General features: G+C 46.5%; 7 protein-coding genes across 7 annotated transcripts; 3 read left to right on the forward strand and 4 right to left on the reverse strand.

Annotated features, from left to right (window-relative positions):
* Positions 1-328: 328 nt before the first annotated feature.
* DFJ58DRAFT_721838 (uncharacterized protein) lies at positions 329-1154 on the forward strand (the record flags this gene model as incomplete). The annotated part of the gene is made up of 2 exons (XM_041384837.1): positions 329-861; positions 911-1154. 2 exons carry the CDS (start codon positions 329-331, stop codon positions 1152-1154), a joined length of 777 nt encoding a protein of 258 aa, XP_041249882.1.
* Positions 1155-1570: 416 nt separating this feature from the next.
* On the reverse strand, positions 1571-1925 carry DFJ58DRAFT_721839 (uncharacterized protein; the record flags this gene model as incomplete). The annotated part of the gene is made up of 3 exons (XM_041384838.1): positions 1571-1623; positions 1677-1814; positions 1865-1925. 3 exons carry the CDS (start codon positions 1923-1925, stop codon positions 1571-1573), a joined length of 252 nt encoding a protein of 83 aa, XP_041249883.1.
* A 4634-nt stretch (positions 1926-6559) lies between these two features.
* On the forward strand, positions 6560-6984 carry DFJ58DRAFT_614969 (uncharacterized protein; the record flags this gene model as incomplete). The annotated part of the gene is made up of 2 exons (XM_041380951.1): positions 6560-6832; positions 6892-6984. Coding segments are annotated over 2 exons (366 nt in total), but the record flags the coding sequence as incomplete, so codon positions are not given.
* A 1504-nt stretch (positions 6985-8488) lies between these two features.
* Positions 8489-8974, forward strand: DFJ58DRAFT_881423 (uncharacterized protein; the record flags this gene model as incomplete). The annotated part of the gene is made up of 1 exon (XM_041394555.1): positions 8489-8974. One exon carries the CDS (start codon positions 8489-8491, stop codon positions 8963-8965), a length of 477 nt encoding a protein of 158 aa, XP_041249885.1. The 3' UTR covers positions 8966-8974.
* A 344-nt stretch (positions 8975-9318) lies between these two features.
* DFJ58DRAFT_721842 (putative retroelement protein) lies at positions 9319-10308 on the reverse strand (the record flags this gene model as incomplete). The annotated part of the gene is made up of 1 exon (XM_041384839.1): positions 9319-10308. One exon carries the CDS (start codon positions 10306-10308, stop codon positions 9319-9321), a length of 990 nt encoding a protein of 329 aa, XP_041249886.1.
* Positions 10309-14562: 4254 nt separating this feature from the next.
* DFJ58DRAFT_614087 (uncharacterized protein) lies at positions 14563-14955 on the reverse strand (the record flags this gene model as incomplete). The annotated part of the gene is made up of 1 exon (XM_041380931.1): positions 14563-14955. A coding segment is annotated over one exon (393 nt), but the record flags the coding sequence as incomplete, so codon positions are not given.
* Positions 14956-20184: 5229 nt separating this feature from the next.
* On the reverse strand, positions 20185-23456 carry DFJ58DRAFT_758969 (Up-regulated during septation-domain-containing protein). The gene is made up of 5 exons (XM_041388327.1): positions 22868-23456; positions 21435-22802; positions 20829-21385; positions 20391-20769; positions 20185-20331 (listed from the first exon to the last, which is right to left on the reverse strand). The coding sequence occupies exons 1-4, from the start codon at positions 23369-23371 to the stop codon at positions 20412-20414; spliced, it is 2787 nt and encodes a 928-aa protein (XP_041249888.1). The 5' UTR covers positions 23372-23456; the 3' UTR covers positions 20185-20331; positions 20391-20411.
* Between the last annotated feature and the right edge of the window lie 1056 nt (positions 23457-24512).

A 24512-nucleotide genomic window follows, 5' to 3' on the forward strand; every position in this document is an offset into this window, starting at 1 on the left:
TGTCTTGTGCTTCGGTTGGTCGACATTACTCACATCGCAGTCAAAAAGCCCACATTGTCCAACATATCCAGCAATTTATCCTCCTTATCTCTTGTGTGTTGCTATGAAACAGCCACGGTGAGCTATCAGTGCTATGTCCAGTGCTTCGCAAGCTCAATATAACTCACCCCGCTGTTGGAAAACTAGATCTCAGTTGCACAAACCAAGATTTTTGGTAAATTTGAAGCCTTATGTGCTTTACCTTCGCAAGTGTGATTGCACACCCAATATCTTTCAATTGATTTATGTTGGTACGTGTCCCTCTAACATCCCTCCCTGCTACCCACCCATGATAAGCACAGACGCCGAGCACCATGTTGGATGTCCTGTACGCAGAACGAAACCCACAGCCGCCCTTCTTCAGCATGCCGAGAAGGCGGCACTGCCATCCCAAACCAAGGCGATTAACAAATTCCATGCCGCAGAGGCTGCCAAGTGTGCCGTTGAACATATCTCCACTTCATCCCCCACTGAAACTGCAAAATCACCATCTCCCACGCCATCAACACCATCTACTGTCAACACCTGCAAAAGGGTGCACCCTGAAGACTCCTCTGATGGAGAATCTGCTGATGATGAGCGTGAAAACGCACGTACTAATCCCAAGCTTCGAAAGCAGCGCAAATTGGCTGTTGTCCCAACCAAGCCAGAATCAGTTGACGCTGATGGTATTCTAATTGATGTCGACGTTCAATCTCTCGCAGAACCAGTGTTGACGCAAGAAGCCAAAACAGCCGATATCGACACTTTTTTTGGTGCTACCTTTGATCATGCAGGGGCCAATGGGAAGGTGAAAAAGCACAGGAAGTGCAAGATGTGCCCGTAGGTCTGCTCACTTGTAGTCATACTCACGCTGATGCATGTTCAATAGGAAAGCATGTATTCTTGTTAACAAAATATCTACCCTCCGTCATCATGCTGAGGCAAAGTTCTCTGGCAAATATCGGAAATGGGCCAAAGAACATTCATTCGAGTCAATGCTTCCTGGTGACGTCAAGGCCCACAAGGACAATGCCACGCAGCAGAGCATTAATACGCATCTGACTGAGCGGAAACTTGCTGAAAAAGTGGTTTCATATTTGGATAAGTTATTCAAACAGGCCGCAATCGAGTAGCTTGTGGCTACTGACCAGGTACTACATCTCTCTTCCCACAGAATTGAATTAATGTCTCTTTATCTAGCCAATTCAAGCACTCAAACATCCGAAATTCAAAGAAATGATTGACATCAGGAAAATGTGTACTTGCCATTATAGCTCCTAATAGCTCTTATAGCATAAATGCCGATTATTGACAAGTCCCTTCTATAGCCCTCATAATAGTGGCATATTTTTTATAATGGCTATAATTGCTCCTAGTAGCTATAATGGACAAGTCAAAAAAATTTCAATGACCTTGGCATTATAGCTCTTAGTAGCTATTTGTTGGCATTATGACACAAAACAGAAAGCGAAAATTCGAGTATATTCACACTAACTAATACATGGGCATATAATACTAACTACAATATCTAAGAGATCTTACCAAAAAGTCAAAAACTTGAATTTTGAGGAATACTAGGAGAAGAATAAGGAAGGGAGATAGCTAGCAAAAGAGGGTTAGAGAGAGAGAACCGGAGAGAGATAAAAAAAACTTACCAAAAGCCACAACAGGAGCAGGTGTAGGAGTGAGAGCATGAGCAAGAGCAGAAGGAAGAGCGAAAACAGGTGCAGGTGCAGAGAGCTGGAGAGAGAGAGGAGAGCGAAAAAGAGGAGGGGCAGGAGCAGGAGCAGAGCCTGAGTGTCAGAGAAAAACAAAGGAAAGAAGAGTGGACTCACCAAATGACACAAAAGATCAGAAATTGCCAAGGGAAGAGTGTGAATGAGAGCAAGAAAGAAATAAAACATTAGAAAAACTCACAAGAAAGACCTATGCTTGCTCACTGTTGATGGGCGGGAAAGTAACCCAGTTACTTTAGCACCTCCCGCCCTCCCGCTCACTGTTTCCCACAGTGCCTACAGTTATCAGTGAAGAGAACAAAATGAAACCAAAAGGTAAGAAAGAGAGAAAATAAGAAAGAGAAGAGACATTAGACATTATTCATGTTTGTTTGTGTTTGTGCTTATATCATCACAATTGCAAAAATTTGTCTAAGTCCTTTTGATTAAGCCAAGAATAAGGAACGACTAGGGTAAACCGTGGGAAAGTTTTCAACCAAAATGAAAGTTATAGACATTGTCAAGGGAAGTCTATCCATAGTCTCATGACGTCAATAGAGTAAGATCCTAGTGAGTTATTAGCAAAATGCTAGAAAGTGATGTGTTCAAGAAAGTTCAGGCACACAAGTCATGTGACCATGTTTTGCTTATTAAGACTATGATTGCTTAATAGTGACTAGGATTTTGAATGATAAGGAATGACTAGGGTAGATTGTGGGAAATTTTTCAACCAACTAATATTTGGTGTGCCTGAACTTTCTTGAACACATCACTTTCTAGTATTTTGCTAATAACTCACTAGGATCTTACTCTATTGACGTCATGAGACTGTGGATAGACTCCCCTTGACAAGGACTACAACTTTCATTAGTAATTGATAGTAGTATAGTATATACACTTCAAGTGAAAAAATTTCATGACATCTGGTAATAGCACTTAGTGACTCTTGGCAGGTCTCAGTAGCTGTTAGCAGCTACTTGTAGGAACAAATACCTGTTATGGCAAAAACACATTTTCCTGATGGATGTTGCCGCTTGAGCCACCAATGGCGTCAAAATTCCAGGCAGAAAGGCAACTCGTGCAGAAATAATGAGAATGTTCAAAACTCATCTTATGGGACTCAGGAACACACTCAATGTAAGTAATATTTATGATATTGCTCTATCTACTCAACTGATGTGCACCTATGTAGAGCGCCACTGTTAAGGGCGACATCAATACTACCTTTGATGCATGGCAGGCCGAAAATGCTGATGGTTACTTTGCCGTCACAGGACATTGGATTGAAGAGAAGATTACCATGCAATGGGAACTCAAAAGTGCGCTGCTTGGATTCACTCAAGTCAATAATGCCCACACAGGCAAGCGTCTCGGTGGTGCTTTGTTTAAAATCCTCAATCGTGTTGGTGTCACGCACAAGGTAAGTTAGGTTTACAGTGTGTATTTGGTAGTCTTATAAAACTCTAGCTTGGACATGTCACTTGCGACAATGCCGCAAACAATGGCACCACCCTACAGGAATTTGCAAGGCTATATGAGGCTAAATACAAGAAGGAATTTCCCTGGTGCCAGCGGAAAATAAAGTACGTGCTATGATCATTTTTACTTAACGAAATCACTCATTTGACAATCCCAATAGCTGCTCAGCTCATGCTATCAATATTGCGACACAGACCTTGATCAGCTCGTATAGCAAGTCCCCTCATTACAATCCCCATGACCCGAAAGCTCATGAGCCATCCAATCGAGACGAGATCGGCCTTGTGCGTAGCATTTGTGTTAAGGAATGTTCCTCTGCAAAACAAAAGGAGCTGTACCAGAATGTTCAAACCAAGGGAGGTGTGTCCCAGCCAACGCAACTGTTAATTGACATGAAGGTTCGGTGGTCCTCAACTTATATTATGCTCAACCATGTGGAGATGAATAAGGAACATGTCAACACTTTCGTATATGAGATGGGTCGTCAAGAGCATGATTTGAGTAGACATGCAAAGATTGACTTTCTGCAGCTGTCAGAAGTTGAATGGACACACGTTGGGCAGTTTGCCAATCTTCTCTCAGTACGTTAGTTTCTATTTATTTGAAGCTTGCTACTTATCTTGGTTTTATAGTATGCTGACGTGGCCCAACAAGCTTTCTCATCTGAACGAGGTTCAACCTTACACCTTGCAATTCCGGCACTCGAAACTCTCTATAAGGCTTGGTCATCACATGCAGGAAGGTCAAAATACGTGCAGTTTGCTCCCACACTCAAAGACGCAGCAGCAAAAGTAGATGAGTATTATGAGAAGACGACATACTCTGCTGCATATGTACTGTCAATGTGTACATTTATTTTTTCATGAATGGCTGCCATGAGTCTGACTTTTGCACTTCAGTACTCAACCCCACAGGCAAGATGGTGTACTTCAAGAAGCATTGGCCAGAAAATCTGCATGACGATGTGCTTTCTACTGCGGAAACAGTGGTGAGTTGTTTTGTTCGTTTTTTCGGTCATCAAGTTAATCTCAATGTGTTACTACTAGTTCCAAGCCTGTTACCTCAAGCTGAACCGAGTAACATTGACATCGCAGCACACAACTAAGCAGAGCAGAGCTGGCGGCCTCAAAAAGTTAATTCATGAAGTCCTCAGTGACTCTGAGGATGATTCATCAACCAATCCAGCGCCTACTTCAATTGGTGACCCAACAAGCCCATGGAGGGCTGAATTTTTGGCCTACCTCGAGACGGTTGAAGCGGCTCTACCATCTGGCATGTCTACCATTCAATGGTGGGGTGTACGTATTTTTTTTTGCTACTCAAAAATTTCACGCTAATGATAATCTTGCTTAAGATAAATGCACAGAGGTACCCTGTTTGGGCTTCACTTGCGTGGGATTATCTGTCCATCATGTCATCGTCGGTCTCGAGTGAGTGGGCGTTCTCACAAGGTGGCATCACCATTACCAAGCAGCGCAACCAGCTCAAGGCTGACATTGTTGAAGCACTCCAGTGTGTTGAATGTGCACTATGACGCGATCTTCTGTTCCGGGAGCCTGAACCATCATCTCTCGTCGAGTTGGAGCACCTGGACGACAATGACTCAGAGGTGGAAGCAAACGCGGAAGCGGAGACTGGTGATGCTGTGGATGACGAAGAAGGTTGGGACATTTTGCTTTTGGGTGATGATGATAAGGACGTGTCAGACATCAAGATGGACATTTAGATATATTGTAATTGTGCTTCACTTGCTGTTATTAGCCTGTACTAATGTCACAGTACTGGTCTTGACTCTTGAGACTCGAGCTCTCTGTTAGCTATGTCAAGCTGCGGCCTGGTTGGGCCCAAGCCCCGGCTTTTGGCCGGCTTGGGCTCACAGCTCAGGCTTGAATTCTGGCGAGCCTAAGCCCCTCCAGGCCAAGCCTAAGCCAGGGCTTTGAGCCCAAGCCAGGCTGGAACATCACTACTAGGGACACAGGCTAGCCTCCTTCCCAAGGAGCTAGAGTTCAAGTTATAGAAGAGAACTGAGTAGATTCAAGTTAAGGGAAATACAGTTGGTAACTAGGGTTCATATATGTAAGGGAAGTACGCACAGACTGGTGTGGATAAAGGGTAAAAGTGATCAAGAAAGGAAGGTTCAAGGGAATAGAGTCGAGTCAGAGATAGAGGCAGTGAAACATCAAGGTGAAAAGAAGTGTAACCATGAGATGTCCGTAGTAAGTGTGAGAAAAGAATAGGGTGACTGTAACACTGGCCTGTGGCTTGAAGCCAGGCCATGCACATCACTAATCACTGGGAGCTATGACTGCAAGCAACTATTGTATCACATTTTCGTTACACTGCCAGCAAGTGATACATCAATACCACAGGTACTGGTGGGGATAATCAATTGTGGTTATATTTTGGAAGGTAGTACCACTTCAGGTCACTTATGTAACACTAAATGCGGTTACTGAAGGTGGGGGACAAGTGATATATCATTGATATACCATATGTCTATGTCTATGGCTTACAGGTGTGGATATATCACCTCCCTTCTACAATAACAGAGCATACTGCCAGGATATTGTGGTCGAGGAGTGGAGGGGTTGCAAGTACTAACGTGCAGTGTTGTTACTAACCGGTTAAGAGGTTAGTTAAATGGATCTGTGATTTTGGGAGGGTTAGTAGGGTTAGTGTACTAGGAGTTAATTGGGTTAATTGGGGGTCACCGAACTTTTAATCGTTATCATCAATCTCGTCCGATTCTCTCTGTGCCAGTATCCTGGGACTGTATTACCTCTCCAAGCTGCTCCGATGGGTAGGGAGAAGTCCTGGCTGTGGGATCATTTTCATCAGGGGACTGCGAAGGTTGATAAAGTGCACTGGCAAGCACGCTGTAAATATTGTGTCAATGTGAAGGCTAAAGATCTCGCAAATGCTGATCAGCAGGCTGTTGCACACAGAATACTGCAGGCTGTTAGAACTCTCACAATTTTGACGCAGGAAGGTGAGTTTTCACCAATTCATGCCATGTTACATAAATGATTAATGTATACTGTATAACGGACTCAAACAGCATGCGATAATGTCCCTCATATTGCTGGAAAGGTCAAAATCATGGCGAACCATCTGTTGTGTTGTCAATATGTCCCTGGCAATGTCAAGACCAATGCTGAAACATTTAAACGTGGAAAAAGCGGCAGGCTGACGACAACGATGAGGGACCTTCCACCAAACCACAACTTGCATCTGCCATAAGCAATATTACAGTGACGGAGGAGAGAGCTATTGTTCCGAAAACTTGGAAGCAACAAAGGTTCAATGTAATTGCTGCAAAAGTCATTCCATTTGGTCCAAGCAAGCAGGAAGCATTTTCTCAACAATTACTTCGTGCATGTATCTCTGCGGGATGGTCTTTCAATTTTCAAAAACTCTTTCACGATTATATCCCTGGAGCTACGATTCCAACAAGGCAGGCTTTGTCGGGAAAAATCCTTGATGCAGAAATCACCAGGGTCAAGGGAGAGATCAAAAACACCTTCTGTAAGGGTGCTTATTCAGTCCTTTTGGGCGATGGCTGGAGGGATCTAGCAAAAATACATCAGATTGCTTTTACCCATACCGTTGAACGTCGGGTAAGTAAAATTCAATCATAGCTAATTGCTGCTCCGAGGTGCTCACAGTCAGCTTGCAGACATATGTTCTACATGTCCATGATACATCAGCGAAAAGGAAGACAGGCCAACTGGTATTCAAGATGGAGCTTCGTCGTCAGCATGCCATTGATGGCACAGCCCAACACCGCCTCAAACGCCAATTCAGCAACCCCGAAACAGTTGCTGACCGCTGTCTTCTTAGATAGATGATCTATAGATAAACACCTATAAAACCAAATATCTCCACGGTCAGTGATTCAGACAAATACCAATGACTGATAACGTGGTCGTTTGTGGGTGGCTGATTAGCAAATACCTAAGCCACTGTCAGCAGAAGGTGCCTAGTGAGGTCAGTAATGTGAGTGATCAATCCAACAATGCCTGGACAACAGGAAACAACAAAAGAAACAAATATACCTTCTCGTACCAAAAAGATGCCCAATGGCAATCTTACTACAAAGATTCGTGCGAAGCTACAATGGTCACTCCCACAATGCAAACAGGTAGGATCACTGGTCAGGACTAGTCAATGCTCAAAGAACTTTCAGTACTATTGAACCTGCTGTCAAGGAACTCGCTTCGAGTATTAAACAGAAAACAGGAATGGACGTCCTTGGTGTTTGGCACCAAGTCCCCTTTCAATGACTAAAGCCGTATGGCAATGAAACCCTAGCTCAGTACCACTACTCAGATGTGTGTGGTCAAGCGCACAATTATCAACTTCAAAGCTCCCCCACTAAGCTATGCAAAGTCTTAGGTGGACTAAGGAGACAACACAAAAGATTGCAGAAAAATAAAAGAAGAACTCGGAAAAACAAACAAATGGGGGCAGTACCAGGCTTGGTGGTTGTGGAGGATGATGAGCTCACACTAATGGTGTCTCACAGAAGAGTACCTTCACCAATCTTCAACAGCTCTTCACTGTTGTTTGGCTACAGTCACACTTCACACTCAAGTAATGGGGGGTAAAAACACACTAGGGGGTAAAAAAACTCTACTCTCATTGAGAGAGAAGAGGCTCTTATATAGACAAAATTTAAGGGCTATGCTACCAGTACATTAAGGTTCCTGTCAAGTCATCCCCAGTTAAACTGAGTCATATAAGCTAGTGTGAGCCATACTGAATCAAGTTGAATCTTTGGGAGTCACTTCAGATGGTTGAGTCACTTGGTATATAGATGAGTCATCTTGACTTGTTAGTCATGTGATTTCTCATGACAAAGCAGAAAAGGTCTGGACACTGATTATGTAAGGTACCAGTCCATGTGTTATGTTTGTGTTTGTTTATTACATTTTCTGTTAGGGGGCTGAACTGGTGCGATGCTTTGTATTTAGGGTTTCCTGCATGTTCCCACAGGACAACTTGTGTGGGAAATAATTTCCACAGTCACCTGACATGTGAGAAGTTCATGCTGAGTCATTTTTAAGCCAAACGAAATGAAACTGAATCCAAGAATAAATCTTCGAAAATATTCATTCCTGTAAACCGGGTTTGCAGAAGAATGAGGAGAAAGAAGCAAGTCCTTTTCCTGGGCCAGGCTTCTTATGAGAATGTTATTCAGCCATGCACCAGACTAGTTTGGTGCAGGTCACCGCGATCTCACAGGTAGCCGTATGGAAGATCAAGAACTCGTCATGAACGCTGACACTGACACATTTCTCACTGATGAGTCCGAACCAGATGACAACACGGAGAATGTACCTGAGAGCAATGGGACTCCATCATCGTCCTTTTCAGCCGTTGCACTGCAGTTGCAGCAAGATGCTGATGACGACGACAACGAGGAATACATATCGGGGTTAGGACAAGTAGTTGAGGTTGAGGATGACGTCTCAGGCATTTCGGAAAGTAGCAGGCGGCGACAAATTTGTTGCTTTTTCGGTCAGAAGAGAATGTTTCGCATCCGTGACATGTTCAATTGGTCTGTTGAGGTTGGATGGGACGAGTTTTGGTTCCAGGGTGTGAAAAACATGGAGAGTGAGGCTTTATTCTACGAGCTAATGTCATGCCTGCCCGAGGATGAAGAAAGTACTAGTAGGAATGTCCCAGGGGAGTCATCAGGCATGGGAAATGGTCCATCGAGCTCAATCATTATTGACGACTCAGAGTAGCTAGCACTTTGAAGTAATTAACTGTTTTTAACCTCATGAATCAACTCGCACTTCATATAGGCACTCAAAGAGTGAGTTTAGGGCAAGCGGGGTCCTCCAGCTCAATGCTCAGAGGACCCGTGATCAATTTTAGCACCGAGATATGACAGCTCAAAGTAACACTAATATACAAGCCATCAAAATGGCTGAGACCAGGAAGAAACGACTAAGACTCAATAAAACTGCTATAGGGCTATTTTTATTTGTTTTTATAATAATTTTTTTTTAATGTTTTTTAGAATCGATGCAGAAGACGAACCAAGCAAGAACAATACAACGCAGACAAAACGAACGGAGCTGACAATCTCGGTGAGTTACAGATTTTGAGAACCATGTATGAGTAGGTGAAGCAGGAAAGGGTGCTTGCAAATGTATTTCTGGAATTCATCCGAGGACCAGCGTCCCGCTGCCTGAATCAGCGCAGGCGCGATGCCAGACGCAGCTAGAGCGGTGGCTCCTCCACCACGCATTGAATGTCCTGAAACAGTGGGCAGGAAAAAACGCCAAAGATAGCACATAAACCAGGCACGTGTCGGGATAGTCCCAGTGGCCGCGAGCCAGAGGTGGGGATGATGGGGAAAGAGATTGTCACAAGCAGCAACATACCTCCGCAATAGTTCCAAAGGGTCCACCCTAGCGTCTGGTTCTCCTAACAACAAAATTTCACATCCCACTCTCAAGGTACTGGTTTTGTGATGAGGTAAAACGTAGCTCGCGGAATTGCGAGTGAGAGTGAGAGAATGCCGCAAAGGCACTTTGCGATACGATTGATGTTTCTTCGCATTAGGCCAACATAACTCAGCTAGGCGTTGCAAGGTTTTGAAGCTGGTGACAAGCAAGGTGACGAACAACATGTCGTCATAGGCTTTCGATGGACCCAGAGCATCCACAACCAGAGCGAGATCATCAAGAGTAAGTGGTTGCTTGCGCTGAATAGATTTAGACAAGCGCCGTTTGCAACCTTTGAGGGTACAGGTCACAAGTAGTGATTTGCGGACCTCGCGTACATGGGGAAAATGAGTTTCAAGGTGATTTACAATGCCCGAGAGGTAAGAGTCGACAGAGCATGGTTCAATATGATGAGACAACCAAACGACAAAGAATGACAGTGTATCCTCAGTCGGCTCAACTGCCCGATGATGAAGGCGACAAAAGTTAAGGTAAGAGTTCAGATGTGAAACGTAAGCAGAGGCTGTCGTGGATTCAATGGCACAGCCAAGGGCCAAGGAACGCTCAAATTGCAAGCGTTCAAGTGTCCGAGCTTCCCATATGGGTTGCCTGGACTGAGTCGGCCAAAGGTTCATTTTTGTGTCGCCCCCAACGCATCCTGAGGGGGTTGAAAATCAAAGATTTGAGCCGTAGGCACGAGATCCCCGACGAGCTCATTATGAAAACAGGAAAGTGCATCCGCAATAATGTTCTGCTGTCCTGGAATATGTTCCACTCGAAGATCCTATAGAAGATAATCTCAGTTGTGTAGAACCAACTGAATATATAATATGTACCTATAGAAGATAATCTAGGTAGCTCGTTAGTGTTTGTACTAGTAAGTAACAAATGTATCTCACCTCAGTTGTGTAGAACCAACTGAGGTGTGTTTAGCGTAAGAGAAGTCTAAACAATGAGCATGATTATGTAAGCGTATGATTGAACGTCCGCGCTATCTATTGATAACAATGTTTGACCTTCAACACTCCCCTTCAAACGGCGGCGCGGAGACCAAGCTCGGACGCGAAATGTTTGGCTTTGATGTTGGGGAGCGCTTTGGTAAGTGTATCTGCCACCATACTATCAGTGGGGCAATAGAGAAAACTAATAGAACCTTGTTCAACAGAAAAACGAATAAAATGATAACGGATGTCAATGTGCTTGGTACGTGCATGGTGAGATCCGTCCTTCGTCAACGCTATGGCTGATTGATTGTTGCAGTAGAGGGTCGTTGGGTGTTCGAGTGGACGAAAAACCTCGGAGATAAGACGTCGGAGCCAGAGGATCTCTTTCACAGTATGTGTTGCTGCTACGTACTCTGCTTCTGCCGTTGAGAGTGTCACTAACTCTTGTTTCCTCAACCCCCAGAGTATTGCTCCCCCATCTACGAGCAGCGCGAAGCCAGTAATTGCTCGCCGATGTTCTTGGGAGGCACCATCTGCATCGGCATAGCCGAGGAGTCCGTTCTTTGTCGTTCCGAAGGTAAGTGCCCACTTCTTTGTGCCCAACAAATAACGATATACTCTCTTCACCCCTTCCCAGTGCGCCCAGCCAGGGTTATCGGTGAATTGTGCCAGAGTCGAAACTGTGAATGCGACGTCTGGACGTGTTCCCACTGCCAGGTACATCAACGACCCGAGCGCAGAACGGAATGGGACTCGCTTCATCTCAGCGATCTGCGTTGTCGTAGTGGGGGATTGGTCCTTCGTGTACTGCATACTTGGGTCCATAGGCACCGCTGCGGGTTTAGTGTCGATGAAATTGTACTTCGTGATAATAGCTTCGACGAAGGACTCTTGGGACAGTGAAATGGTACGTGCTTTGCGATTTTGAGTGACTTTCATACCTAGTAACCAACTGATAGGTCCTAGGTCAGTTATTTTGAATCGCGATGCGATTTCGACCTTGAACGCTTTGATTAGCTCTTTCGAGCTGCCGGTTATGGTGCAGTCGTCGACATGTGCTGCGAGGATGAGTAGATCTTCTCCTATGTGCGCTGTGAACACTCCCCAGTCACTTTCCATCCGTTCGAACCCTAGTTCGGCGAGTTCTCCACATAAATGTTTGTACCATTTTAACACGCCTTGTTTAGATCCATACAGCGCAACTCGTAGCTTTGCGACTTTGTCTTTTCCGCCAATGTCAGCTCCTGGTGGTAGCTCCATATAGATCTCTTCGTCGGCATCCAGCTTGCCATTCAAGAATGCGCTGTGGAAATCAAAGACATCAATGTCCCAATCTTGGTGTGCGGCGACAGCGAGGATCAGTCTCAATGACGCGAGACGAGCCACAGGTGCGTAAGTCTCGTAGTAATCAACACCATAGACTTGCGTGAAACCTCGTGCCACCAGCCGGGCCTTATACTTATCGATTTCTCCTGCAGCGTTTCTTTTAATCTTGAAGACCCATTTACAGCTGACGATATTCTTGTTCCGGGGCCGCTGGACAATGTCCCAGGTACGTGCTTTGTCGAGACTCTTTAGTTCAGCACTGACGGCGTCTTTCCAGTTCGCCCAATCAGATTGTGTCTTCGCATCTTCAATAGTGCTTGGTTCCATGCCTTCGGCCTCGCTCGTTCCCGTGAACATCGCATAAGCGGTAGGTTCTTCATCAAATCCCAATTCACTTCCTAACCCTTCTCCAGATGCTCCTATGCCTCCACTATCTTCTTCTCTCTCTTCCTCTACCCTCTGCATGCCTCTAGGGATAATTGGGTCGCCATCTCTTCCATCGTGAGTACCTTCTCTGCTGCGCAACCTGCGCATATATGGTGATTCTGTCCGCTGACGAGTGGATCGTCTAGGGCCGGGTGGCTGATGCTCGAAGTTTGATCCTAGTGGATCAAGTGCTGGTGCTTCTGTGCTCGAGGTAGGGGTTTGGGCAGTGTGAGGAGTTGCTGGCTGATTACCATTTGTAGTTTCGCTCTCCTCCTCAGGCCGCGAGCTTCGCTGACCCAATGCAGTCCCAACCTGTCTCTCGAATGAGATGTTTCGTTCAACAGCGATCATTCGACGATCCTCGAGGTATACTCGGTGTGCTCCACTCTCAGCATCAAATCCTACCCACCGGCCTTCACGTGCTCTCATATCCAGCTTCGTTCGAGTGTCGTCATGTACCCATACATGAGTGCCCCAGACAGGTAAGTCTGCAAGGTTTGGCTTCTTACCATACAGCATCTCATATGGGGTCTTGCCATCTAGCGTGCGCGTGGCTGTGCGGTTCTTTACATAGACTGCATGCATGATGGCTTCTCCCCAGAGGAATTTCGGTAGTCCGCTTGCATGCAGAACTGCACGGACTCGTTCAATGAGGGTCCTGTTCAGCCGCTTGGCAACACCATTGTGTTGTGGTGTGTCGTGAGTGGTAAGTTTTCGTTCTGTACCTTTGACGCGAAGGTGTTGGCTGAATTCATCGCTAAGGTACTCTCCACCATGGTCAGAGCGTAAGCGCTTGATATTGGCCCCATGCTGAGTCTTCAGCCATGCCTCGTAAGTCTTATAAGACCCGAACGTGTCTGATTTTGCTGATTGAAGGTATAGAGAAGTATAGCGGGTATGGTCATCCGTGAAAGAGCAATAATAGCTCTTGCCATCTTGTGTCTGGGTAGGAGAGGGTCCCCACAGGTCACTGTGGACCTCGTCACCGAGAATCTCGTGTCGTTTTGGATCCTGTGAGTCCCCGATGGGTTTCCGTGTTGCTTTTGCATACTTGCATGATTCACACTGGCCCATAGTCTCATTTGTAGGGTCTAGCTTGATGCCATCGATCATGCCCTTTACCAGCATCTTGCGAATGGATGATGGTGCTATATGGGCCATACGCTTGTGGAGTTCCTCCATGGTCAAGATTTTGGGTGTGTTGATGGCCCCCGCGAATGAGGTAAGTGGACGCCGTACTCGATACAAGCTGTTTCTAACGGGAACTTCGCCTAATAGTTTCTTATTGGCATCAAAGATCTTGCAAGATTCATCACGGAAAAGTGCTGCATACCCAGCAGAGGTGAGTCGGCTGATTGAGACGAGTGTTACCCCCATTGATGGTGCATATAGAATGTTTGTTAATAGGATACAAGTTTTGCTTTTGCCGTTTGGAAGTTCAATGGGTAAATCACCCCTGCCTATGGCTTCGAAGGTGCGTTTGTCAGCGGCTTGGATGGGGTGCGGGGAAATTGACTTGAAGTTGATAAAGCGATCTCGGTAAGGGGACATATGCTGTGAGGCTCCGCTGTCGTAAAGTTCAACAGTAGTGCTAGTTGCTGCTCCTGCACTAGCAGGTGATGCATCTTCCACTGTTGCAAGCCAGACACTGTCAGGTTCGTCTTTCTTCTCGTTAGCTGTGTTTGCTCTCTGGCCTGACTTCGAGTTTTCACCCCCAGACTTGTTCCTCTTCCCGCGCAACTTCCAGTTCTTTGGTCCCTGACCAGCTTTTCCACCACCCTCTTCCCAGCAATCCTCCTTCTTGTGGCCATTCCAGCCGCAATTATGGCAGGTAATGGGGGTTCTCGAGTTTCGGCCTTTCCATCTCTTGCCGTCTGCTTGGAAAGCAACATCCTCGTTCTTCGGCTTCGACTTTCCACCATCCTGAAGTGCAAGCCGGTCATACTCGTCGAGGATAAGACCCATTAGGTCATCGGAGGTAAGAGTCTTCTGGTGGAGTTTGATACTTGATGCAACAGACGTTAATATCCCATTATAGCTTCGGGGTAGTGACGCAAAAATGATATTAAATAGGTCCTCGTCGGATACGGGTTTGCCCATTGATGCAAGTTCTTCGCAGATCAACGTGATCTTCTCGATGTGAGTCCAGGCATCACCATTTTCTTTGAGTTTCATCTCCCCCAGCTTTCGTCGCAACTCGACACTGACAACTAGTGACCGCTGCTCAAATTGAGCCTTGAGCGTGTCATAATAGTCCTTCGCTGTTGGCTTTGAGAGAAGCTTGACGAATAGGCTGTCCGGCAACACGACAGCAATTTGCTGTTTGACCACGGCATCTTTTTCGAGCCATTGTGTGAGTTCCTTCTCATAAGTCTGCACTGCCTTTATCTCATCTGGTGATGATGGTAACCACCCAGCGGATTTCCCATCAGCCGGATTCGTCGGCTTTGATACCGTCCCGGTGAGGTGCCCCATGAGCCCTCTTGCTGACAATGAGAGTTTGAGTCTGCCTTTCCATAAAGGCCAGTCTTTTCCTGAAGCGTCCAGCTTTGGAACCTTCAAGAACTCATCTCCTAACTTTGTAGTGAAGGACACAGTGCAACTTTGATTGGTGGGCTTTTGCGTAAAATTTTCTTCCGAGTTTCAGAGCGCAGGGCTCATAACCTATAGAAGATAATCTCAGTTGTGTAGAACCAACTGAATATATAATATGTACCTATAGAAGATAATCTAGGTAGCTCATTAGTGTTTGTACTAGTAAGTAACAAATGTATCTCACCTCAGTTGTGTAGAACCAACTGAGGTGTGTTTAGCAGAAGAGAAGTCTAAACAATGAGCGTGATTATGTAAGCGTATGATTGAACGTCCGCGCTATATATTGATAACGACGTTTGACCTTCAACAGATCCACTCCATAGGCGAGCAAAACATCCACGGCAGAGAGTAACAATGAGTTGTAGATGGGTTTAGCACGGAGAGAATCAAACATAGCCACTGTATTGGAATTATCCGTATAAATGAGTAGCTTTGCTGGTGGTTCGCTCATATTCTTCACCGAGTGGATAGCGGAACACACGGCCAACGCTTCGTAAAAGAAGATGGTGTTATGAGGGCCGTTGACTGGCAAATGGCATTGGCAGGCGAAGTTGTCATCCGGGAACCAGAGGCCTAATCCAACTGCTGACGCGTCCATGTAGACAACCACAACGTCGTCCAGTGAAGGGTCGAAATCCAGACACTTGAATAGGTGTAGGCCATCTGAACGCTCGATACGGTCAGTGAGCCAATGCAGCTCGTGGAGTAGTGCGTTGTTGGTGTGAATCTGAGCAAAAGCATCTTTCTTTCCCCGGATCTTGTCGTAGAGCACCGACAGACCAGGTTTCAACAGAGGGAAAACATTAAAGCTCCACTCACACCAGCCCGCAAGGCGTTGGAATTTGCGTAGGGACCAGCGGTGATTTTTGTGTGCAAAACGACGCAACTCAGCAACCAATTCATCCTTCTTATGAGTCAGCAGCGTCACCTTCATAGCATTTGGATCCACATCGAACCCAATCACTGTCAAAGTGGCACCAAATACTTGTTTGGGCCGTTCATGCAGCAGCTTGAGTTCGTCCCATAACTGCAGGAGGCGAGTCTGCTTTGCAGGGAAGTAACCGTCATAAGGGGCATAATACAGCACCCGTCCAGCAATTTCGAAAGAGAATGAGTCGTCCATGTAAGTTTTAAGGGCATCAATGAGGATGCGATGAATTGCAATCCAGGCGACGAGGGACATGAAGGAGATCCACACTTTTGGAGACCCTCTTCCACCAAAATTGTTATTTCGATCCACATGCCGCTGGCCATGAACAGTCAAAATTTGTTTGACCTGCCACAGTGGATGCATCAGTAGATGACGGAAGGCCTGCGAAACATCAGATTTGAACATCACCAATTCAACATTAGGGTGCTGCTCGCGAAAGCGAAGTAACGAAGCTCCAAGTGAGTGCAACCCATCAAGTTTAGTACCCTTAATGGCATCACGGTCGATCATGGAGTTCAGGGAGTACTCGCCCGCAGTATGATCTACAACCAGGCGAAGCTTGTCGGAATTCGGCTTCAGTACAGTGTGCATTGGAACACTATACATTCCTGGATAAAGATCTGTACCGAAACTTTCTGACACACGCCCCAGCCGTATTTCCTCGCGTATCTGGTCTTCAATGAAAAGAAGCTGGTCGTCAGACTTGGAGCATGTGTGCGAAGAGTTGTCATTGATAGAAGGATAAGAATCATCAGAGGTATCGGCCCATGGCCAGAAACCTTGACACAAAGCCCGACAAACTGATTTGACAAAAAGCTGATTTGGATGGTCCACAAGAAGTTCTTCAAACCGGTCAACATTGATTGGTGTTACAATACGAAAGAGGTCGGGTCTCCGAGCAATGGTCCGAGCGGCATTACTATCAGAGACTTCATTCAACAGTGGAGAAGGAACGGGCTCAGCATATTCAGAAGAACGTGCAGTAGGACTGAAAGTAGCATCTGTGGGTGACCAAATAAGTCCCCGTCTATGACGTGGTCGTTTAAACGGTGGCTCATGTGGACTTGGGCTTTGACTCCTCGAAATGCTTCGCTTCCGTGTGACGTCGTGCACACAGCCTTCCGTCTTGCTCATGTGAGCAAACATGTGCATACCGACAGGTTTGAGCACTGCGGGTACATTCGCCCGCATTCCATTTGTGACAGGGTTCACGCCGACTGAAAGCAGATTTGACCCGTGCCGATGCACCGGGTGTGGACTGCTTCTCTTCGTCGTCGTAGTGTCTGCCATCGGATTGGAAGTGAGACTCATAGATGTCGGTGAAGGCAGCAAAGTCTGAAAGTTCGACTCTGCGTGAATTTGCGGCTCGGTTCCTGACAGCTTTATCATATCGGATAATCCTTTCATGGGTTCGCTCGAGTCTACGGTCAAATTTGTCATTGATATATTCTCCGTAGGCAGCGAGCTCATCCTCTCGATGAGGGAAGGAGCAGGTGGTGCTCAACGCTGGATGACGGCAAAGACGAAAAGACTGAAGTCCGAGTCTGCGCCACCAGCGTTTAGGAGACTCGGTCACGTCACAGATGTGACGAGTATACGCACAGACCAAGTCTCGGCCAGAACCGAGTGCGAGCGTTGATTCAACTTGTTTAAAACCGATTAAAACTCGATTAACCCCAGTTATTTCGCAGTTAATTCAAATCAGGACGCACCAGTTATAACCTATTCAGTTATAACCCGGGTTAATAACAACACTGATTCTATCTGCCTCGAACTTGTATGAAATACAATATGTCTGGCTGTGCAAACCGATGCGCTGTCAGCACCGCATCAACTCCATGATGCAGATAGAAGATAATTCTGCGCTCAGGCTCATCATTGTTGGCAAACCTTCTGATACGATAACCGAGGCCAGCCGCCTGAAGCGACAAATGGCCCGAGGACAAGGAGTGAGAATAGTAGACATTGAGACATGCTTGCACACGAGTAGAACGTGAGTTATCTCTTTGCTCTTCCCCTATTTTTGACGGTTTGGTCTGGTATCGGCATGCCGACACGATTTGCCTTCGGTGTTCAAGTGTTCCACCGGTGCAAATGTTTCACCCGACACTGGTTACGTTAAGTCCGTCAATCCAGGCAGGAACGGACATAAATTTCACTGGGCACCATCCTTCTATGTCATTTTTCAATTGGTGATCCGAGCACTGGACGGTGGTATATATGCCATCGCCATACGTCCACCAAGTTCACCTCCCACCCACACACCCATTCTCTACCATTATGATCATAGTCTCAAATGATCCCACTTGGTGGCCGGTCATCAATGCATACCGTGTTACCAGCTACTTTTTAGGTTTGTGAAGGGCAATCGGATGTTGAAGCTGATGTCTCAATCTAACCTGACTGTGGTTTGCAGTTGCCGCCTTTGTCGGAGTCGTGTATGATTGGGGTGAGCATGATAATATTGAAGAACTGCTGATATCTTAAAAATAGTCACTTTTCAGCACTTACAATCGGACAAGAGGTATGTCAATGCTATGACTGGAACAACCATCTCGCTAAGAATGGTTTTATAGGTCGAATTGGTCTGGGTGAGTAGAGTCTCATGTCAGGGGAACACGCATGAAAATACACTTCATTCCAGAGGCAACGCTGGTCCCTAATGACAGTTCTATATCTCAGTGCACGTGGCTTACCTGTCACAGTTGTCATGTTGTGCTGACTTGAGAGTATCTTAGGTGCGCTACTTTGGAATATTATTTGCTGCGTATGTTCGGAAGGTGAAACACTCGGTGTTGTGCTAATCGTCTATCTCTCATAATCAGCCTGAACCTGTTGGGTATGTCACCTTAGTACATTTTCTGTCTTTGCTTCTTCTAACCAACAGCATACAGACAGTGTTCCGACCATCTCGCTGACAGATACAGTGAGTCTTCTGCACAGATGCCTACTATCCCCCTCGAATTAACCGTGGTGCCCTGTAGGAGTGAGTATGCTTTACTAAATTCCTGGTTCACTAATGACTGCTACACTATACTGCCACAGATGTGAGTGTGTCTGGAGTGTGTGCTACCCAAAACTGGTCACTGACTAGATTCGTCAGGCTGGATTATGTCCGTCATATGTAGTTGGACGTATGTTTTGGTATTTGCAATGCTGTGGGGTGAGCTGCGAGACCTCAGTGATGTTGACAAGACTCAAACATGCTGCAAGTCATCATGATCACTCGGTTGCATGCCATGTATCAACAATCCAAAAAGATCCTGATATTTCTCATTGTCGCCTTCCTGGCTGACAACATTTTCAACGGAGTGATCGCCGTATTGACAACGACGCATACTTTAGGAGGTACGCTTAATTGTGGATGACAAAAATGTACATAGGGCTCATTGATACATACCAGAGGAACTCATTCTCTCCGGCACCTATCAATGCACGATTGGCTACACGGACGGTAAACTACCTCTGTATTCCATTCCTTGGATACTCGGCGCTGTGTGGGAGGTGCTCGCACTATGTCTCGCAATCTGGATTGTTGTCAAACACTTCCGTGAACTGCGACAACATTCAACAGGAGGGATTTTCAAGGACTGTTTCATGGTGTTGATGAAAACTCACATATTTTACTTTGCGAGGTGAGCTCATATTGTGATTATTGTTCCTTTTTTTCCACTGAAGGGTCGGGCGTGGTAGCTTTGTTGCTGTTTCTTGCTTCCAGCTCATTATTAATCTCTCTCCGACACTCTCAGCGGTACGTCAATCTTGCACTTACCTCTACCTGTGATCACGGTTCATCATTTCTATAGGATCCCTCTTCCCTGGAAGCTCAGATATATTATGGCATTCTTCAGATTTTGGATGTCGTGCAGTCGTTTGTGCTGGGACCACGCCTGATCCTTGGGATTCGAGAATACCACGCTAAGCTCGTGGCCGATTCTGACGCAGCAACTTGTATGACCTCAGTCGCTTTCCAGGAGCGCGTGTATATATCGACTGGCAGTAATGTGTAATGCTCGGTGACCGACGAATGCAGAACTACAATCTTTCAGACCTTCTTCTGACTTACTCGTATACAGCCAGCAATGCTGACATCGTATTATTACTCAGGCTATTAGAGAGTAACAAATCAATGAAAGTAATGGTGCAGTATAAATCAAGAAACATTCTGAACTTTCTGGGCTAGCAAACTGACGATCGACATCGGCAGGCAAAGTATACCAGCTGCTAGTAGGCTCACTGACGGCCCTTGGAATATCAAACAACAGCCTTATTAATATTGTATGATCACTTGACGACTTCCATTCACTATTACTAGTAGATCTCCCTTTCAAAAATGTTCCCCCAAACGTGAATCTTGCATCTTGCATCTTGCTTTTCCGTACGAAATTCTCCGTCGATTAGGTATCAGGATATTCCATCAAACCCTGCAACAAAACCTAAATCCAACAAACTTAATAAAGCGCACCGATTCATACACTATCATAGATATACATACTGCAGACCCAATCCAACCCACTTACTTCTTCGCCCTCAACTGCGCCCTCAAATTCCCATTCTCCGTCTGCATCGAATTAAGCTCATCCAGCAACGCAATCCTCTGCGTCTGCTCCGACATCCTCATCCCATCTACCTCCTCTCTCGCCTTCCTCAAAGCCTCTGTGCACTCCGCAAGTTGACCTTCAAGTTGCTTGCGTACCTTCTCAGGGGCTACAGCAGCTTCTTCAGCAAGCCTAAGTGTCTTGGCACTCAGCGAGCTATTAGCCTCTGTGAGCTGTCGACACGTCTCTGCTTGATCCGCGGCATGCATCTCCATCTCGCGGGACTCACAGACCGCACGTTCGATAGCGTCTTGTAGGTCACGTATCTCATCCATCCTACCCAAACAAAACCATTCAAAAATCCAATCAACTCAAATAAGCGAGTAAATACTCACAATGCGTTCTGCTTCGACACCAAAGAAGCATTCTGCCGTTCAAGCGTCGCTACCTGCCGCTGATACGTCTCTAGCGCTGTATTACTATCTTGTGCAAGTTTTTGAGCGCGTTCTGCGTTTTTCTTGAGTAGGTCGTGTGCTTGGGCGAACCGTATCAGTCTTTCAATTAGCGCTCGATCGTCCATGACAAGCGTTTGGACGCGCGAGACGAATGCTTCGACGCTGAACGTGCCTTTTCTTTGGTCTGGGGGTGGAGGACTAGTTGCTGAAGTAGGAGTAGGAGGAGGTTGCGAGCGGACGTCATAGAGAGATTTGAGCGCGCGTACGTCCATGTCAGAAAGGGTGGATTTGGATGGTGATGGTGATGGTGATGATCTGCTTAGATTCGAGATCATGGAAGGGTTTCGGAGGTGTCGTTTGCTGTTGAGTTTCGAGGCGCGGAGTTCGGGCGCGGGGAGGATGTTCCAGATGGGTTGGAGAATGGCGATGATGTCTGCTACTTCGCCTGTGTATTGGACTGGGGGGTCGGTAGGTATTGATGAGGCATCGATGAGTTCCTGGGATTAGGATGAGCGCTGTTCATGCTGGGAAATAATGGGATGTTACCTTGACTCGTGACTCCAGGGATTGGATTTCAAGTTGTGCGTTGTCCCTGTCCAGGCGAACGGCATCCAGGTCCTTTGAGAGAGTATCGTTCTTCGCCATGTGTACTTGCAGCTCATCTCCAAGGCGCGCATGCCTATCACTATGCCCCTGCAGCGCAGCCGACAACGTTTCAAGGTGTGAAGCGACCGAGGCAAGGAGACCCTGCAAGGACGTATCGGGGAAAATCTGGATTCCATGCAGCTGCATGACTGTTCGAAGTGCCTCGATAGCTTCATCCAACTCTGCTCGTGCTTCGCTACCAACCCTCGCATCATCCAGCTCATCCTGCAGCGCACCAAGCTCTGTAGATTTATTCTCCTCCATCACAGTTCTCTCCGCTTCCCATTCCTCTCTTGCATCTTCAAGCTCATCCTGTAGCGCACCAAGCTCTGCAAGCTTATCTTCCTCCATCATAGCTTTTTCCGCCTCCCAATCCTCTTTTGCATCCTCCCACTCTTTCTTCAGCGCTGCGATCTCCTCGTCCTTTGTCTGCAGTTCCGCATCGCACTTTGTCTGTACGTCCGAGAGTGCGCGTTCCATTTCAGTCGCTTCGCCACTCTGCTCCTCCAAGACCTCTAACCGCCTCTCCAGCCTCTCCACCTCCTTCTCCCTTGCAGCCAACAGAATCTTATCCTTTTCCCACTGCGCGCGTTCCTCGAGCAATTCCTGACATTTCACATTCAGCTCCTCGAGACGTGGAAACTCTTGCTCCAGCGCAGCAACAGTTTCTTCAGCAGTCTGAAGTTCCATACCCATCGTCGTTTCGATCTGTTCCTTCTCGAGACGGAGGTGAGATAATTCGCGTGCCATCTCCGCTTGTTTCTGGTTCGCGATGCTGAGGGCCCCCGTTGCAGCTCGGAGCTTGTTTTCGAGTGTGACGATGTCATCGACGGATGGTGGGGCTTTGGGGATTTGTGCGTCGGCGTGGCCTGCGAATAGGTGTGCACCGTCGAATCGCGCTTTCGGTGATGGAGAGGCGGTCGTAACGGAGTAAAAGGCCGAACTCTTATTGGGCGTGTTCAAGCCCGATGCATCCGCACTAGGCGTCATCTTTCTCTCCATCTTGGAGACAGAGAAACCAAGCACGCCTGCACGATGTTCCAAAAGCTTTCGTTCGACTTCGCTTGTTCGTTCTGAAACGCGCCAAAGTTCCGTCTGTGCAGCGTTGACTTTGCGTTCTGCAGCGTCTAGCTGGTCGTCTGTGGCTTTTGAGACTTTCTTGTGCGCAGTGTTTACTTTTGAAAGAGATAGAGCTGCATCGCGGATCTTTGTTTCTAACTTGAGCTTCCTCTGTGCTGCAGCGAGTCGAATTTTGAGAATTTGATGTTCCTAAAGGGAGGTTTATTAAAATTAAATGTAAGGGCGCAGATCGAGCGAATGAATGAAAATCGAACTTTTTTGAGTTCTTCCACTTCTTCTCCGCTTAAGATCTCGCATTCGCGGCTTTCTACGACTGCTTCGCTTGTGAGAAGACTCATGAGGAGGTCGTCCCTTATATTGAGTAATCCCGAGGTGCGTTTCCATTCTGAAGCTGTAGACGCTCGTGGTTTGAGTGGGGGTAAAATTCTTGGAGATGAGGGACCTGGGACTGGGATTGGGGCTGGGACTGGTTTTCGTAAGGGAGAAGTGACTCGGGATGAAGCAGGCGACGCCGAGCGGTCTGAGCCATTGACGTCGTTACCGTTCCCAGCGTCTGAAACAGTTGCTACAGATGACTGTTTCTTATTTTTCTTGATGAAAAGTCCTGGAGTTGTCGTGAGTGGAGAACTTTCGGAAGAGGGCGCGGCTGACGGTGCTGGCGATATAGGTGTTATAGGTGTTGCTGGACCAGGTGTTTGTGTTGTTGGTGAACTGGTAGACGGGCTTCCGCCTCCCCAAAGTTTGCGGACGCCATTCATTTGTAGTGTAATTGATAGATTGGCCTGCCTGCAGAGAGCAGTGCGCAACTGGCCAGCAAGCCTTGGGAAATCCGGTGTTCGTTCATTAGGAATTGTTCCGGGGGTGGTTGTTTATAATTGTTGAATTCAGAAGGTCGGGATAAACATCGGAAAACAACCCATCGCAAGCGATGGACTCGGCAACTTGAATGCGGTCCAGAATTAGAATCCGGGTTGATCATAAATCTTTTCGTGGTGTATTTCCTAACATTCGAGCGGTATATATTGAATTAGGATACCGGGCAAGGAGGGAACTCAGTAACGTGGCACCCAATACTTGGTGACATTATGATCTGTTCAGACTATGGATGCTACAGCCTACCACTGCGACTTGATATTCAGACCCACGATCCCCGTATTATCAGAAATATAATCTTTGAATATATAAGTATCATGCTTGCTTAAAGGCAGCTGCCACGACCAGAGTGAATCCTGTCATCAAATCTATCTTGAGATGAACATTGCCTGTGGAATATCTGCTCTCATGATTCCAGTGCACAATTTTCTATTCACTTACGCCGGAACTGGCTTGGTGAAATTTATGCTCTAACACAGGAACTTCGGCAATGGCTGTGAGCCTGTGAGTGAAATGCAAGGAAAAGGAAAGTTGAATTACGAATAGACGATATGCACAGCTAGCACTGCCATGCAAAAGCGCGTTAAGATATATGCAAGGAAGACTGCTGTGTCTACATTCAAGAACTCCTCGCTCTTTATCTCCACAAGCCCCTTCGTAAGCTCATCTGAACTGCCAGCGTAGGTGAACTGACCATCATCGGCTTCAGCAGGGGAAGTGCTATCAAAATCAAAATTAATATATATCAGCATCAGAATTACTACAGGGCACAAGGACAGCTTACCACAGTCCCTTTGAACGCATCCAAAGAATATCGCTGTTGGCTACTTGAACTGTGATTTCGATCGCAGAGACACAACCATGGCTTCCACATCGACAGAGCCATTCGGTGTAAAAATAAATACGACCCTGGCACCGGTAAAGACATCGGAGGATGACGAGTGTGTGAAAACAACAATAGCCTATTTTCCCGATGGCCTGCGAATGTTCAGCGCTAATGGCAAGACCACTCGGCGATGGAACTTG

Source organism: Suillus subalutaceus (genome assembly GCF_016647625.1).
Source record: "Suillus subalutaceus strain FC151 chromosome Unknown DFJ58scaffold_5, whole genome shotgun sequence".
NCBI lineage: Eukaryota > Fungi > Basidiomycota > Agaricomycetes > Boletales > Suillaceae > Suillus > Suillus subalutaceus.

Coding starts and splice junctions, on each gene's coding strand:
- DFJ58DRAFT_758969 (XM_041388327.1), bottom strand. CDS start 23,371: ATGAATGGCGTCCGCAAACTTTGGGGAGGCGGAAGCCCGTCTACCAGT. Junction 21,386..21,434: donor CCCTGGAGTCACGAGTCAAG/GTAACATCCCAT, acceptor TCCTAATCCCAG/GAACTCATCGATGCCTCATC. Junction 20,770..20,828: donor GTGTCGAAGCAGAACGCATT/GTGAGTATTTAC, acceptor TTGTTTGGGTAG/GATGGATGAGATACGTGACC.